At 58.3% G+C, this 15,081-nt stretch overlaps 1 protein-coding gene across 1 annotated transcript; it reads right to left on the reverse strand.

The window, feature by feature from the left end:
- Positions 1–1,240: 1,240 nt before the first annotated feature.
- On the reverse strand, positions 1,241–12,500 carry LIMD2 (LIM domain containing 2). The gene is made up of 5 exons (XM_065651228.1): positions 12,378–12,500; positions 4,723–4,859; positions 3,106–3,150; positions 2,758–2,897; positions 1,241–1,960 (listed from the first exon to the last, which is right to left on the reverse strand). Exons 2-5 carry the CDS (start codon positions 4,762–4,764, stop codon positions 1,801–1,803), a joined length of 387 nt encoding a protein of 128 aa, XP_065507300.1. The 5' UTR covers positions 4,765–4,859; positions 12,378–12,500; the 3' UTR covers positions 1,241–1,800.
- Positions 12,501–15,081: the final 2,581 nt, after the last annotated feature.

Consider the following 15,081-nt stretch of genomic DNA (forward strand, 5'->3'; position numbering starts at 1 on the left):
CGAGCGCTGCGGGGCTGCTCGGGACGCAGCTTTTGTCACCGTGTAAATCGTGGTAGCACCTGCACGATGGGGACAGTTAAAGCTGAAACTCAGCGGGAGCCTCGTTGGGGTCCCTGCAGTGCAAATCGCCGGGTGGTCCCACCACTGTCCTTCAAAAATCACTTAGCTAAAAAGGAGAAATAACTTCTCCAGCAGGAGGGACGCCAGGCTCCTGGGGTCATCCAGCACATCTCTTCCCCAAAATCCGGCGTGACTGCAGCCACCCAGAGCGATGTGAGGGACGAGTTCCACAGGGACCTGGGTTAAGACCACGTCTGTACATTCTGTCTGTTCCTCCTGGGACCCCTATGGACCACCCACACCCTTCTTGTTCCCTCTTCCATTGAGCTCCCATTCCCCTGGCTGCGTCCGGACGCTCGCGGTGGTGTTTGGTGGCAGAAAGGACGGTGTTTGGTGGCAGAAAGGACGTGCTCAGCAGGAGCTGATGTTATCAGTTGATGGAACGAGGCTCTTGCTGTTACCTCAAGGGCTGTCGCTCTGCTGGTAGTCTCCGTGCTGTGTGGGCTCTGAAAGGTTTAACTCCCGTAGCATTGGAAAGACACGAGGTTCCCAAATGCTTACGCTTTCGAGCTCATCTCACATGGTGTGTGTCAAGGAAGGAGGTAAATAATAATTAAAAACAGACTCACCTGCTTTCCCTGGCTTTGCTGCTGTCCTGCCTGGCAGGGCTTGTTGGGCTCATTAATTTGTAGGGACTGTGCCGTCCAACCACGTGGGCTGATCCAAACCGGACCAGCCCCAGTCAGCCCAGTTCTGGTGCCCGTCCTGCCCCTCACACCGGCTGCGGGGAACGGAGCATCTGCTTACGGGGGCCGGGGATGGTGTTTATTGACACGGAGGGAGAAACGAGCAAACCACCCAATGTCTGCGGGGCGAAGGGGTGGATCTAATTCACCATACGGTGAATTAATTCCCTTTGAGGGTGGTCTGGGCTCCATGTGGAAGCTGGCGTGTGGTTACAGCTGGGGCAGCAATGCTGGCGTGCGGTTCGAAATGCTGGGGTCAGTCCCCAAAGGACCCGTCTGCCTCGGTCATAGTGTAACACGTATCCAGGATCAATCCTGTGTGGGCAGAGGCTCTTTCCATGGAACTGGGCAGTAAGAAGCAGACCTGACCCCTAATCCCACCTCCCCGGACCCCTGGGAACACGGGACGAGACAGGGAAGGCTCGGAAACCTTGTATTACAAAAATAAAAGAGCGCATGGCGCGATGTCACGCGTGAAGCTGCCGTGCCAGGCTCCAGCGCAGAACGTACCAATCGAAGGCAAATATAAAAAAGACAGAAACTGTTAAACAGTCGCAGGGCAACACCCTTAAGGCTGAACGATCCCAGCTGAACTGAGCTGATGTAAACCAAGGACCCTCCTTCCCCAGAGCCCCAGCAAGGCAGGATTGGGGTGGCAGGTGCTGGGAGCTCTGCTGTGACTTGTTAGGCCAGGTTAAGCCCCTAGATCGTCTCCTTTTCCATGGTGGCAGCCCCAAAATGTATGAACAGGGCTGCCGTTAAAGGTCTGGTCTCATCAGAGCCTGCAGAGAGAGGCCTTCAGGTGCGGGGGCTCTGCCCTGTCCTGATGGCCTGTAGTACCCCCCTAAGCATCCTCCAAACTGGCCTGGGCTCCCCCTCTTCCTTTGCCCCCCACTTGGGTCTCCTTTGCTTTACATCAGCTCAGTCAGCGCCCAGCTCAGCACCGCTCCGTGCCGTCCCCGCCGGGCTCCGGGGAAGGGTGGGCCGGCCCCGCTCACGCCGTCTTGGTCCCGCTCTCCACCTCCTTGTGCACCCACAGCTCCTTGTGCTGCTTGCGCCCGAAGCCCTCGTCGTAGTTGCCTTTACTCTTGAAGAGCTGCTGGAAGTGTGGCTTGCAGTAGAATTCCCCGTGGAGCGCCGCGTAGCTGCCCAGGCTGGGGAGGGAGGGCAGGGTTAGGCGGGCATGGGGACCCGGCTGCAGGTTGGGGGGAGCGTGTGGGGCTCGGGGACACCAGGAGAGGGGGGAAGGAGGAGGGGACATGCAGGAGAGGACCCCAAGAAAGGGCTGATTGCTCCCTCCATCCAGCTCGGGATGTCGGGGGCTGCTGCGAGCAGCATTAAGGTCTGTAAATGGGGGGGGTCCCGCAGGGCAGCTCGGCCTTCGCTCTGGCTCAGCTCCGCGTTACCGTGGGGAAAAAACCTCTTAGAATCATAGAATGAAACACAGAATAGTTTGGGTTGAAGGGACCTTCGAAGTTCACCCAGTGCCCCCCCTGCCATGAGCAGGGACATCTGCAGCAGCTCAGGTTGCTCAGAGCCCCGTCCAGCCTGGCCTGGGATGTCTCCAGGGATGGTTCAGCCACCACCTCTCTGGCCAACCTGGGCCAGGCTCTCACCACCCTCAGGGCCAACAATCCCTTCCTCACGTCCAGCCTGAACCTCCCTCCTTTAGTTTCAAACCATCACCCCTTGTTTTACCATAACGGGCCCTCTTCTTCCACACCAGGTGGGATTTAGCTCAGACCTGGAAGCAGGTGGGCAGATAAGCCCATTTTTTTCTGTGTCGGGTGGGCCGGGGGTCTTTAGCTGCCCGACAGGAGGAGGAAGGGCTGCGATGGGTGGGTGGGTGCGCTGTTTGGAAGGGTCTCCCCCACCCGGGCCAGGCAGGGTTGTGGTGACACCATCCATCTCCCCACCAGCAGAAACCGTGGCGGGCTGCAGCCCGGCTCACCTGAGCTTGGTGTGGCAGTGCTTGCAGCAGAAGCAGGCGTTGTGGAAGACGAATTTATCCGCCACCAGCCGCTCCATGGGGTAGACGGTTTTCTGGCAGGCGGTGCACATCTCCTTCACTTGTGCCTTCAGGCTGAAGGACTGGGCAAGGGGAGAGCAAAGGGAGAGATGACGTGGAAGGGGTTTGGCTCCCACCCTCTTCCCTGACATCCCCGCAGCCGTTTGCTCGGCGTGGAGCAGCCCCGTCTCCCCTCACCCCCCCTGTACCACCCCGCTGATGCTGGGCCCTGGGCTTTCCATCCTTTCTCCCTTGCCGTGAACCAGTAGGATGCGGTAAAATTGCAAGTACCTTGGAGCGCTGCACCGTGCTGCCTCCTGAGTTGTTCTTTGCCTCCTGAGGAGGGGAGGAGAAGAAGAAAGAACAAAATGAGAGCCTGGCCCGAGAAGCCTGGCGCTGGGTTGTGCTGAAGGAGGAGCGGCAGAGGATTTGGGGCACACGAGCAGCTTCTGCCTGGCTCAGACACGTGGTGACCGTCTCTGAACCCGCTTGCTCAGAGGCCGTGACCTCCGTCAGGTCCTCGCGTGCGAGTTGCTTTTTTCCAAAGAGAGGAAAATAGAGAGGAAAAAATCATTTACATCTGGCGTTCTGCAGCTCGGCAGGGGCAGGTGCTGCTCGGACCCTGCAGCTGCAGGAGGAGCGATCGGGCAGAGAGATCCAAACACGGAGGTGTCTGTACCTCTGTCCCCAAGGTCTGGGAGCAGAGCTCTCCCATCTGCAGCTGCAACAACTCGTCTCCTCCCAAATTGCCTTCTGCGTGTCCCCCTCGTCCCCCAGTCCTGTGCCTTCCCCAAGCTGGACCCCACTGGGTCCCAGTTTTAGCTGATGAAAATGCCCCCTTCTTTCAAACAGTCGGGATAAAAGGGTTAAATGCATTTTTAGCAAGCGTGGACCGGCCAGGACTGCTTTACACCCCCTGCGCTGTTTGTCCCCAAAGCTGGGGCAGTGTCACCCCAGAACATCATCACCCCAGAACATCATCACCCCGCTGCCTCCTCGTCCTCCCCCGTGCTGCTGCTCCAGCTCCGCTCGCCCAGCACTGCCCCATCTCTCTGCCCCCAGGCTGATCTTCCATCCCTGTTCCTCCTCCTTCCCCATCATTTCTCCTTTGTATTTTTGGAAAGAGTTTGCCTAAGAGCCGCACAGGAAACTCTCGCTTCGCTGAGCTGCCTCCTCAGACGTTTCCCAGCTGCTCTCGCTGGCTGAGGTCAGGGACGTGATTTTTCCTCTCACTCCCACAGGGCTGGAAGATGAAGCCAAAGTCAACAGAGGGACACGGGCGGCGAGGAGTCTCGGGCCGTGTAAAACCAGTTGCGTCCCTCGGCACTGATAAAACAACCGCAGGTGATCCCCTGGGGCTGGGATTTAATTTAGTGTTTCCAGGCTCAGCTGACCGGAGCGAAGGAAAACGCTGCCTCGTCGGAGCTGGGACGCATCCGTTCCCAAGGCTGCAGGCAAAACCCGCCGCTCGTCACTTCTCGGCAGCCTCCTGGCTCCGATCAGACGCGCTATCTATTCCATATCTGATATATCCTCCCTCGGGGAAGGGCCGTATCCTGTCCCAGCAGGAGATGTTCTTGAGCCTTTATGTTTTTCCATCTCCAGTCCTGAGGAGCTCGCATGCTCTCGATTGTGATCGCAGAAAGCCATGGAAACACAAACAAACAGACGGCAACCGGAGCCGAGAGAGGGTGAGCGGCTCCGGACGGACCAGAGCCCCGGCGCTGCCGTTACCGTGTGCTCAGCAAACAGCACCTTCTGCTGGGACCTTCCTGCCCCTAGTTTTGGTGTTTGAGTAGCGGTGATTGCGCCTTTGACCACCCCAACGTGGCAGGTCCGCAATGCAGCTGCTGTACACAACCCTCCATCCCCCCAAAACAAAACCCGGGTCGAAATTCTCATACGTACATGAGTTGGGGGTGGGCTGGCGGGTCCCGTGGCCTGGAACATGCTTCCTTCCCTTCCTCCGTCTATTTAATCCTGAGCTTGAAGTTTGTGGGCCGGTGTTCCCTGGGGAGGTGTCGAAGACAGACCTCTTGCAACACCTGGAAAGGAAATGTCAACAGGGCTGGTTTCGTCACCCCGAACCCGCAGCTCTGCAGGAGCTCAAAGCTTCTTCCGTGGGGTCCGTGCAGCCTCTTTGGTCTGGGGGTTTCTGGAGGGATCCCGGAGATACAGGCGCAGCAGGCTGGCCTGGAATGCTGCTCGGGTTTAGGAAGCTGGTGGCGATCTGGGGCAGGGGGGTGAGGTGCTGGGATGGGAGAGCGCGGCTGGAAATGTGGGCAGAAGGTGGTGCGGTGCTTCCGCTCCAAACCCACCCGTGGAAGGCAATCGCCAGGCAATCACAGGATAGTTTGGGTTGGAAGGGACCTTCAAAGGTCATCTAGTCCAACCCCCGTGCAATAGCCAAACCGTTAGCAGCAAGACCGCGTGTCCCAGCCAGAGCCACTGTAACCACTGAAGCACTGGTGTTACTGGAGCAAGAACTGCGATTTTAGTCTCAGTTTAGCCCAGAAAAGCCTTGCTGAACAGGGCGGATCGCAGCAGAGCGAGCAATGGGGATTTTGTCTTCTCTGGGGAGCCGGTGTCGCCTTTAGGCTGAGACCAGTAAGCTCTGGCCTCTGATGTGCTGGGTGCTCAGGAGGATGAGTTTGACAGGTCACAGACCAGCTTGAGCGCAGCAGAGAAAAATAAAAAACACACCAGCATGGGCAAATCACCCCTTTTGGTAAAAAAACAGCTGAAAAAGCACTGACAGCTCCTCTGGGGTTTTTCCCCATTGCACGTTGCCTTCACAACACCCATAAAAGGTCAGGTTTGGCGAGCCCTGGTTTGCATGTGCAAGACAGAGATGTGGGGTTGAGCAGATGATGCCGAGGGAGGAGCAGAGCGGGGAGCAGGAGGGTGACGGGGAGACTGCAGGTTTGCAATGATGGGGATCTCTTGGGGGCTGGCAAATCAACACCCCCCACTTCTGTCTGGGGCTGCTTTCCTCTTGTTCTCATAATGTCACCCCAAAACCTTTCCTGCTGCCCAAGGGTAGACCTGAGAAAGCCTCAGGGCAGGAGATGTACCAGGGTAGGGGGCTTGGGGCAGGGATGTCCCTGCTATGCCCAGTCTCGCAGTGACATTTGCAAATGTGCCCTGGGTTTTGGGGGTTCCCGAAAGTCCCAGCACCCAGCAGCTGACACCAGGCTTGCGTTGTGCCCAGCAAAGCACCCGAAATCGGCGGCTGCTTTCACATCCTGAGCAGGGGTGGGTGAGCTGGGGTTCCCCTCGCAGCCCTAGGGGGGCCTGGATGTCCCTTGTCACAAACATTTCACTGCCTCGTCTGAGAATACGGCTCCGATTTTACCTAAATCATTTCCCGTCCCCGCTGCGGTTTGGTTGTTATTTCCTGCTCGCCGAGCGGGGCGGGTGGCAGCTGCAGAGCCGAACGAGGAGCAGCCCCAGGGCTGCATGACCCGAGCCCACAGCTCCTCTTTGCCCCCCATTCCCAGGGACAAAACCTTCCCCGTCATGTCCCGGGGGTCTGTACGGTGCCTACACCCAGGGGGAACCTGCGAAACCCAGAAAAGCTGGTGCCCTGACCCCACACAGATGCACAACCCTCCCCCTTTTCACCTGCCTTTCACCTGCTCCCCTGCCTTTGCCACAAACATTTCTCCACCCCTGGTTTCCCCTCCTCTTCCCTCGCAGCTCATCTTCCTCCCCTGCCCCAGCCGCCTGCTTTCCCTGATCTCTCCATCATCTTCCTCCTGCCCTTCCCCATGAGCACACACTCCCTCTCTCCTTCCACCTCCTATTTGTTCTTTTGCTTCTCTCGTCCCCAAACCCTGTTCCCTTCAGTCCCATCCCACCCTGTGGCTTGATGTTCTCCATCCAGCCCCATCCTCCAGCTCTCCTTCCTCTTCGCATCCTCCTCCTCCATCCCTCTGTGCACGTACCCCGCTCCCAGCCTTCGCTTGGGACGCGAGGTCTCCTCGGTGTAGCCGTGCGAGTAGAAGTTGCTAAACGTCCTTCCTGCCGAAGGACAGGAGGCGAGAGGAGAGATCTCAAAGGGGAAGGGTGTGCTGAGGCGATAAGGGAAACAGAACAAGTGAGAAACCGCGGGAGGGTTTCTAGGAGGCTCTCAGCTGCTGTCGTCGCTCTTCCAAGGAGGCGTTAGTCTGCACAGGGTGGGATGCGAGCCCGGGGCCTCCAGGAGTTGAGGAACCCCAGTGGCAATAAGCTTTGCTTAAGGACACGCTGCCACGTTGATGTTACGAAGCCTTTGCCATTGCCAGGGCAACCCTCCGGTGTGCGGGGGTCTCGCTGATCTTCTGGGGAGCGCAGAGGACATCTGTGACAAAGCCAGAAAGCCTCCACGGTGGAGGCTGGCACCGAAACTGCTAGACCTGACTTTTCCAAATCTCTGTTCCCTAAGGCTCTTAGCCAGGTACACCGCCCAGGGAGAGCAGGACCGAGGATTGTCCTCTCCTGGTCGCTCAGGCAGCGATTTCAGGGCTCTGACTCGGGACAAGATGAGAATCCCTTTGCCTCTACAGCCCCTGTTCATCGTACCCCTCCTGGGACCATCTGATGGCTGGTGTGGAAAAAAAAAAACCACCTTTCCTCCAAGGGATCTGGGCTTGCACCAGCTCCCCAGGGAGACGGAGCAGCTTCTGACGGCAGCACTGGTGGCCGCAGCGTGGCAGCGAGGGAGGGGGATCCCGGTGCTCCAGAGAGGTGGCACCAGAGCTGGTGGGATGCACTTGCTGCCCGAGCTGCCGGCTCGGATCATCTCCGGTTCTGGGGGCTTTCTTTGGTGATCTCAGCACGTTGGTGTCTGACCCAGGAGCTTGTCTGGCATCTGCAGGGGCCGTGTGAGAGCGGATGGAGAGGAGCCGCGGCTCTTTTAGCGCTGAGCAGGGGGCGGTTTGGGGTGAGGAGGGCAACGTTCGTCACAGAAGCTGCTGGGTCGCAGAGCTTCTCCCCGGCAGCCTCTCCCGTCCCCTCTCGCCTTCCTGGGGACAGACGCAGGGACAGAAAAGCATTGAGGGTGGCCCCTCAAGGAAATTCCCCAATCCTGCCACCCAAGCACCGCGTTTCCCGCACCGGGGCGGGAGCGGGGAGCCTTTCCCGACCCACGGCTGCTCCCGCGGGCCCCAGCCCGGCGCTGGCCCCTCCGAAAGCCGGAGGGTTTCCGGCTCAGGAAAGCGAGAGGCCCCTTGCCGCCATCTGGTTCCCATTAGCGGCCCCGTGAAGTGGATGTTTACCGCTGGGATCGCTGTGCCGTTGCAAGAGGCTTTCCCGAAGGCAAAGAGCGGTGTGGGGGACCCGGGCCCCTTCCTCCTCCATCCCAGGGGGACGTGGAGCATCCCCAGCAGCACGGCGAGGGCACGGGCAGGGGCTCAGCCCCTCGGGGAGGCCGCCCGTCCTCTCCGCCAGGAAGCCGTGGGCTGATGGCCGTGGGGAGCGATGTCCCCGAGGTCGTGTGCAGGATTAGCGCACAGGGGACAGGCGCGGACCCTCCGGCCTCTCGCAGCTGGACGGCGTGCGAGGAGGCGGACGGGAGCTGGAGGAGCCTGGTAACCCCCTCTGGCCCCTGTTTCTGCAGCCAGCCCACACCATGGAACAAAACACGGCGCAGACCCGGCGTCAAACGGGCCAGCGCCAGGATTCGGCACGGGGAAGAGGGCACAGCATCCCCAGAGCTGCTTCGGCTTCTCAAGAGCGGACAGAAACAGTGAGACGCAGTTGGGGCGGGAGGATGGAGTGAACCCAGTGGTCGTGGCTCCAGCTTTAAGTCATGGAAGACCTTAATTCAGCTTCAGATCTTGGCTCCTTGGGTGGCTTCGAGCCAACCACTTGACCTCACCGGCATTTGGGGGCCAGGGCAGGTTCTCGCTGGCCTGACGCAGGGTGGAGGAGCAGCCAGGCCAATTCCGCGGACACCACGACCCTGTTCATCACATTTCTGACCTGCCCCTGCCCGCACCCCACGGCACGGTGAGACCTCCTGCCCGCCCGCCCCGCTAATCCGCTTTCCGTCCACGTCCTGCGCCCGGGCTGCCTCTTGAAAAGCTGCCAGTGGGCAGGAAATCTGCGGCCGAAACGGCGAGGGACGCGGACAAGGAATAGTTGTGGGGAGGAACAGGGCTGCCTTTGTCGGGGCAACAATGGGGAACCCACACGAGCAAGGGGGGAGCCCCGGGGAAGCCCCTGCCCACCCGTTTTGCTGTCCCACCTTCGTCCCTGGTGGGGAGGTGAACAGCCCTGGAAGGACCAGGGACAAAGGGGACCAGGCTGGTCCCCAACTCCTGGTTCTCAGTGACAGGGCAGAGAGGACAGGGAGATGCTGCTGGGATTCATCCCTTTTCCAGAAGCAGAAACCGAAGCACGGAGCGCTGGAGCTGCGGCCACATTTAATGGCATCCATTAAAAATGGAGTTTCTGCTCCCTGCGTCTCCTGTCTCACTAGGAGCTCGGGTAGAGCAGAGAAATCCAGCAGAAAGCCCACTGGGAGGATGAGAAGAGCCTTTTTTCCAGGCAGAGACAAATCCTTCTCAGCGGTGGCAGATGACAGAGCAAGCGGTGACGGCCAAAAATTGCAGGTTGGGAGGTTCAGGTTGGACATGAGGCCAAACTGCTTCCCTGGGAGAAAGGTTTGGAAGCTCTGCAGCACAGTACTAATTCAGCGTAATATAAACCTGGCGCAAACAAGCACAACAGACGAATAGCAGTTCATGCTGCTTCCCTCCTCTTTTCAGTTTTTCCGTAATCTCGTGCTCCACCTGGAACCCTCACCTTCAGCTTTCCTCCATAAATGTACAGCCATTTACTGTTGTGCTGGCATTATGTTCCTAGTTCTTCTCCCACCATATTTGCCCCTCAGAGGGATTCCTAAAGAGTAACGACGTTCCTTATTAGTCCTTTTTTATAGCAGGAGAAGCCAACTCCTTTTAATCCGTTCTGATAAGGTGGGTTCTACAGCCGCTGCTGCAGGTAGGTGAGCTGGTCTGGGGGCACCACACTGCAGGAGATCCCAGATCTTCGTGTTCTGGTACAAATACTGCTCTGGCAGCCCTGAAAACATCTGGCCTGCTGTGCTCTTCCTCCATCAGGAATCCTGGGTGCTCTTCCTTCTTCAGTGCCCTCACGCGCTGGGGTCCCTCCAGGCCACAGCAGCTTCACGTTGCAGTTCAGTCCCCACATCTCACCCCGGGGAAGGATCCAAGGCTCCTCCTTCCATTTGGCTGCCTCTTCCTTCTGCTCTTTCCTGTCTCCACCTAAAATGATCATTTCCCTGGGCCACTGTACCAAGTGCTTTCCTTACATCCAGATTCATGAGACCCTGTTGTCAGTTATCACACCCAAGGAAGATACGGAGCCAACTTGACATAATTTGTGTTAAAACCATGCTGCGTTTTATTCTGCTTCCCAGCGCCGTGTCTTTGATTACTCTTCCCAAACCTTATTCGAGGAACTCACCTTTTCTTTTCCTCCAATTAATGGACCTGTAAATTGCTTTTAATTTCCCCTTTCCCCAAATATGAAGCATAACAGCAAGTTCTGGAGAGGCACATCAGGGGTTCCTGAGGCTCCTTGTGTCTGAAAACGCTTGAGCTGGCCATATGGAGAAGGTTAAGGGCACACCAGAGGAGCGAGCTGTATGTCTAAAGTGTGCTTAATATTGATTGCAATAATCCCTTCACCCAGATTTAATGTTTTCCAGCCCAGAGCTTTTTGCTAACAGCTAGGTAAGCTCTGCAACACCCCCAGATGGCAGATAAAAAATGACTTAACTGGAAAGTGAAAGACAAAACACCTCTGGGGGAACGTGGCGGCTGCCTGACAGTGGACAACAACCCTGCAAGAGCTGAGGATGGTGAAAAATAGAAGAAAAACTCCATCGCCATGGAGAACCGAAGGGGTAGTTGTGGGCTCACAGCACCGACTCGCAGAAGGAAACCAGAAGAGGAACTCCCTTCCCTAATGAGAAGCCTCGTGGGATTTTTGTTGACTAAAAAAGGTCAGAAACCTATTTTTGAGCTGTATGAAAGAGAAGATGCACCCAGTCACTTTGCAAAGCCCAAGGGGCTGGTTCTTCTTAACTGGGAATTTGCTTCTTGAGGGGCTCCCATTTAACAAGGACGTTAACACTGGAGCTGTTTTGGACTAGGCTTGATCATTTGGCCCGCAATTATTTTGTAAACGATGTTAACAATTCTGCAGATGTGCTGCTCCTGGCCTTAAATACATGACAGCTCAGCTGGGGTACCAGATGTCTTCCCTGCAAGAGCCCCCACACGATGTCTTCAGTGGACAAAGCCCAGTTTCCAGGGCATGATCCAGGCTGCTGAATGATCGTGTGCTTTCAAAACTGATGCCTACTCCGTGAACGAAAACCCATCAGAAAAGTGATCCAAAATATGACCTACGAGGTAGTTTAGCTGGTCTCAAGTGATCCAAGGGGATTAGACAGATCAGACTGGCTCAAAACATGGTAGTTACAGCACTGGATGGGGTGTCAGGAGACCTGGTCTTAATTCCCAACTCTGCTGCTGATTTTTGGGTGACGGTGGGCAAATAATTTCATTTTTGGTGCTCCCTTTTCACCCCCTCAATGAAAACAGAGCTGCTCTCCTTTGTGAAGCCCTGGGCGATCCCTGGCTGGGCGAGGGTTATGTCAGAGCTCGGGGTATTTGTGTCCTTATTAAATCTCACAGTCGTGCAACAGCCTCCCCAGGGAAGCGATGAAAGACCTGTCGCTGGAAAGGTTCAAAGCCAGGCTGGAGGAGGCGGCGGGAGACACACCACGGAGAATTAGCGGGCATTAGCGAGGGGGGATAAGGGAGTCGGGATCTAGCAGGTTTTCTTCCATCTCTGCTCTTTCCGATCAGCTCAATCAAATGGATCTGGCCAGCCCCCGCTCTGGCGCGTACTGCAGCACACAACAAAGGGGGAATTGCAGCCCAGACGGGGAGCGTGAGCCCCAAAACGCTGCGGCGGATCCGGGGAACACAGGCCCGCGCTCGCTCTTGTGCCCACGAGACGCTGGGGACAAGCCCCGAGCCCCCCCAGCTCACACGGGGCAGGGGGTGCTCGCTCCCCCCGCCAGCAGCATCGCTCCCCAGCAACTCCCGCAGCTCAGCCACGTCTCCTTGCCCCCGCCCGACCCCGGCGAGGCCGAGAACAGACCCCCCGTTGTCTTTCCCCCCACCCTAAATCTGCAACCGCCTCGGCCGAGCCTCCTCCCAAAGCAAAAAAGTTCCCGGTGCATCTGGGTGGGACGGGGTGGGGGGTTTGGGGGGCATGAACCCCCATCGGTTGGGGGGCTCCTGGGCAGCGGGGCTGCTTCCCGGGGCTCTCCCCGTCTTTGCATCCCTCCCTCCTCTCCATCCCTGTCTCCCTGGGCGCTTCCCTCTCCCTCCCCACCGCTCGGTCCTGCTTTTTCTCCCCATCGCTCCCTGGGAGGGGACGAACCCCATCGCTCCCCACATCTCAGGGACCATCATTGTCTCCCGCCGAGCCGCTTCGCCGCCTCTCAGCCCCGTTGTTCTCCACCGGCCAAGACTCACCATATGCTCCTCACGGGAGGGTTTCGCCACGGCAGGGTGGGTCTGTCCGGCGGTGGGTCCGTCCAGCCGTCCCCGCCGTTGGGGTGTCGTCGCTCCCCGTGTCCCCGCGGCAGAGGCCGGGGCTGTGGGAGTGGGGAGCGGTTTCCTGCGAGCTCCCACGGCCGCTCGCAAGCCCTTTTATCGCCGCGCTGCCGCGGTGATTGGCTCCCGGCGTCACCGTCTTCCAGCCGCTCGCTCCTTTGTGTGGAGCCAACCTCTAACCCCAAACCTTCCCCAGCCCCTCTCTTCCCGGATTCCCTCTCCCTAGATACCCCCAGACCCCCCAGCAACCCCAACCAGGCTGCCAACCCCGAGAACTCGCCTCTGTTTTCCTCCCCGCCGGCAGCGTGCTTGTAATTACCCCCTCGGCGTAATTAGCTTTTGCTCAGCCTCTCCCCCCCACTCTTTGCCATGTTCTGTGTGTGCAGATGAGACTCTGGACACGGCCCTGGGTCTCTCGCCGTGGCACTAACCCACTCGTGTGAGGTTTCCCACACACATCCCGGAGGATTCGTCCCTCCAGGGTCCGCGAAAGCCAAATTCCTCCCCCTGCCCCCAGTCTCAGCAAACCGTTTGCAGGGGAAGGATCATATCAGGCAGCAGCAGGAAAGGGGGATCCCAATGCCGCCAGCTCCTCACCCTCCCAGGGGGCAAAACTGAGCTGCGATGGCTTCAGAAATGCAGGTTTTACTCCGTGGGGAGTAGATCTGCCGGGGCAGGTTCTCACGGGGAGATCAAAATCGCTGCCTGGATGGTTAAGGCCGTTCCCCCGTGTCGCCCCTGGGGTTTGGGACCAAGCGTCTTGAAGGTTGGAGGGCTGGGGTTTCCCCAGAAACGCAGCAAAACATTAGGAATAAATAGGTTCAATATTAATAGTTAAAACCTGAAGGGAACTTGGAGGTGGCTTGAGACCTGCCGAGGAAGGTGGCCGTGAGTTGGCAGAAAGGCAGAGGGGCCCTGTGGCTCTGAGATCTTTACCTCGAACCCATCCAATGGGGCATAAACCGAGGCAAAATACGTGATGGAGTGGTGGGGAAAGCTTTAATAATGATGATACAGGAATAAATATTATTGTCTGGGCTCCTCAATGCCGCGTGGTGCTACTGGAAAGAGCGAAACGCCGGCTGGAGATGGCCCTAATCCTGAGCACAGAGGCAGGTGATCTTTGTGTGCAGAGTTTGTCTGTAATTCCCCGTACAAAAAATACGATTAAGGAATTTATGGCAGTGTTTACCAGGCAAGGAGACAGAGGTGATATGATTTATCTCCTCTGTCACTCTGCATTGCCCAAATAGCATCTGTGATGAAAAGGCTCGCTGCCACCGAGAGTAAATAAAAGAGGAATTTGGCTCGATAGTAAAATTAACTGTTGCTGAGCAGATCCAGGCCCAGCCATGGGGACGGTCACATGTGTCACGCACAGGGCTGCAAAAGCCAGTGTCCATCTGGGCTCGGGGAGAGCAGAAGAGCATCCAAGGCATCGCCACGCTGCCCCGAAAGGAGGGCAGGTGTGCGGGGAACCTGCAGTGAACGGGCCCCGCTGAGAGCTCGGCACCCGCCTGCTGCCCTGGGCACAAATGCACAAACGGGTCCCCTTTTCGGGCTTGGTCTGTGTCCCTTGGCATATGTGTGCACACACGTGTGTGTGTGGGCATATGCACACAGGCTTGCACGTACATGCATGTGCATACACACACATGCATTGTGCATACACGCACATGCATGTGCATACACGCGTGCACACTCACATGCATACATACCTGCACACACGTGCACACCAACCTTCATACGTGCCCACACGCGTGCACACCCACATGCATACATACCTGCACACACGCATGCACACCCACGTTCATGCACACACAAAAAAACATGCACACTAGAGTGCTCGTGCACTCTTGCACGTGTGCACACACACACACACCGACATACACACACCCCGACGTGCATACATGCATACCCACATATGCACACACAAAAGCACACGTACACTAGTGTGCTCATGCACTCTCACACATGCACACACACACACGCCTACGCCTGCACATCTGTGCACACACATGCACACGTGTCAGCGTGTGCGTGCATGTGAACGCACATACGTGTGCACACGGACGCACACGCGTGTTCGCACACCCCTGCACGCCCGCCCTCCCTCACACACGGGGCTGGGGGCCATGCTGGGGCTGGTGCGAGGTTGGGGGTCTGCACGCTGTGGGGTGCTCAGGGTGGGCCCCGGGGGTGATGGTGCTGGGGCTCAGCTCCTTTTCCCGTTGCTATGGCGACATGAACGGCCCCGCAGCCCGCCCGCTGCGGGGGAGGTGGAGGGGGGACGGAAACCGGGGGCACCGCAGCCCTCGCCCCTCACTGCAGCCGCCCCGCTGTCGGGTTCCGAGGCCGAGGGCAGGGGACGGGATGCACCGGGGGACGCGGGGGGTGCAGGGGGGAGCGGGGGCGGCCCGGGGATGCCCCGAGGGCTCCGGGACCCCCGGCCCAGCGCGGCCCCGCTCCCTCCCCGCCAGCAGGGGGCGCCCTCTCCGGGGACACCTCCCTCCCCGCGCTGCGCCCGGCGCGCCCAGTCCTCCTCTCCCGCAGGGGGCGCTGCACAGCACGGGAGCTGTCTCCGGTGCCGCTCTATCCGCTGACATCATCTGTCGGCGGCGCA

The sequence above is a fragment of the Caloenas nicobarica genome, chromosome 24 (genome assembly GCF_036013445.1).
Source record: "Caloenas nicobarica isolate bCalNic1 chromosome 24, bCalNic1.hap1, whole genome shotgun sequence".
NCBI lineage: Eukaryota > Metazoa > Chordata > Aves > Columbiformes > Columbidae > Caloenas > Caloenas nicobarica.

What these genes read in the sequence shown, in the direction of transcription:
- LIMD2 (XM_065651228.1), bottom strand. Translation starts at nt 4,764, where the DNA reads ATGTTCCAGGCCACGGGACCCGCCAGCCCACCCCCAACTCAT. An exon ending in GCACGGTGCAGCGCTCCAAG is followed by an intron (nt 2,898 to 3,105) that starts GTACTTGCAATT and finishes CCCCTTGCCCAG; the next exon opens with TCCTTCAGCCTGAAGGCACA. An exon ending in CACTGCCACACCAAGCTCAG is followed by an intron (nt 1,961 to 2,757) that starts GTGAGCCGGGCT and finishes CTCCCTCCCCAG; the next exon opens with CCTGGGCAGCTACGCGGCGC.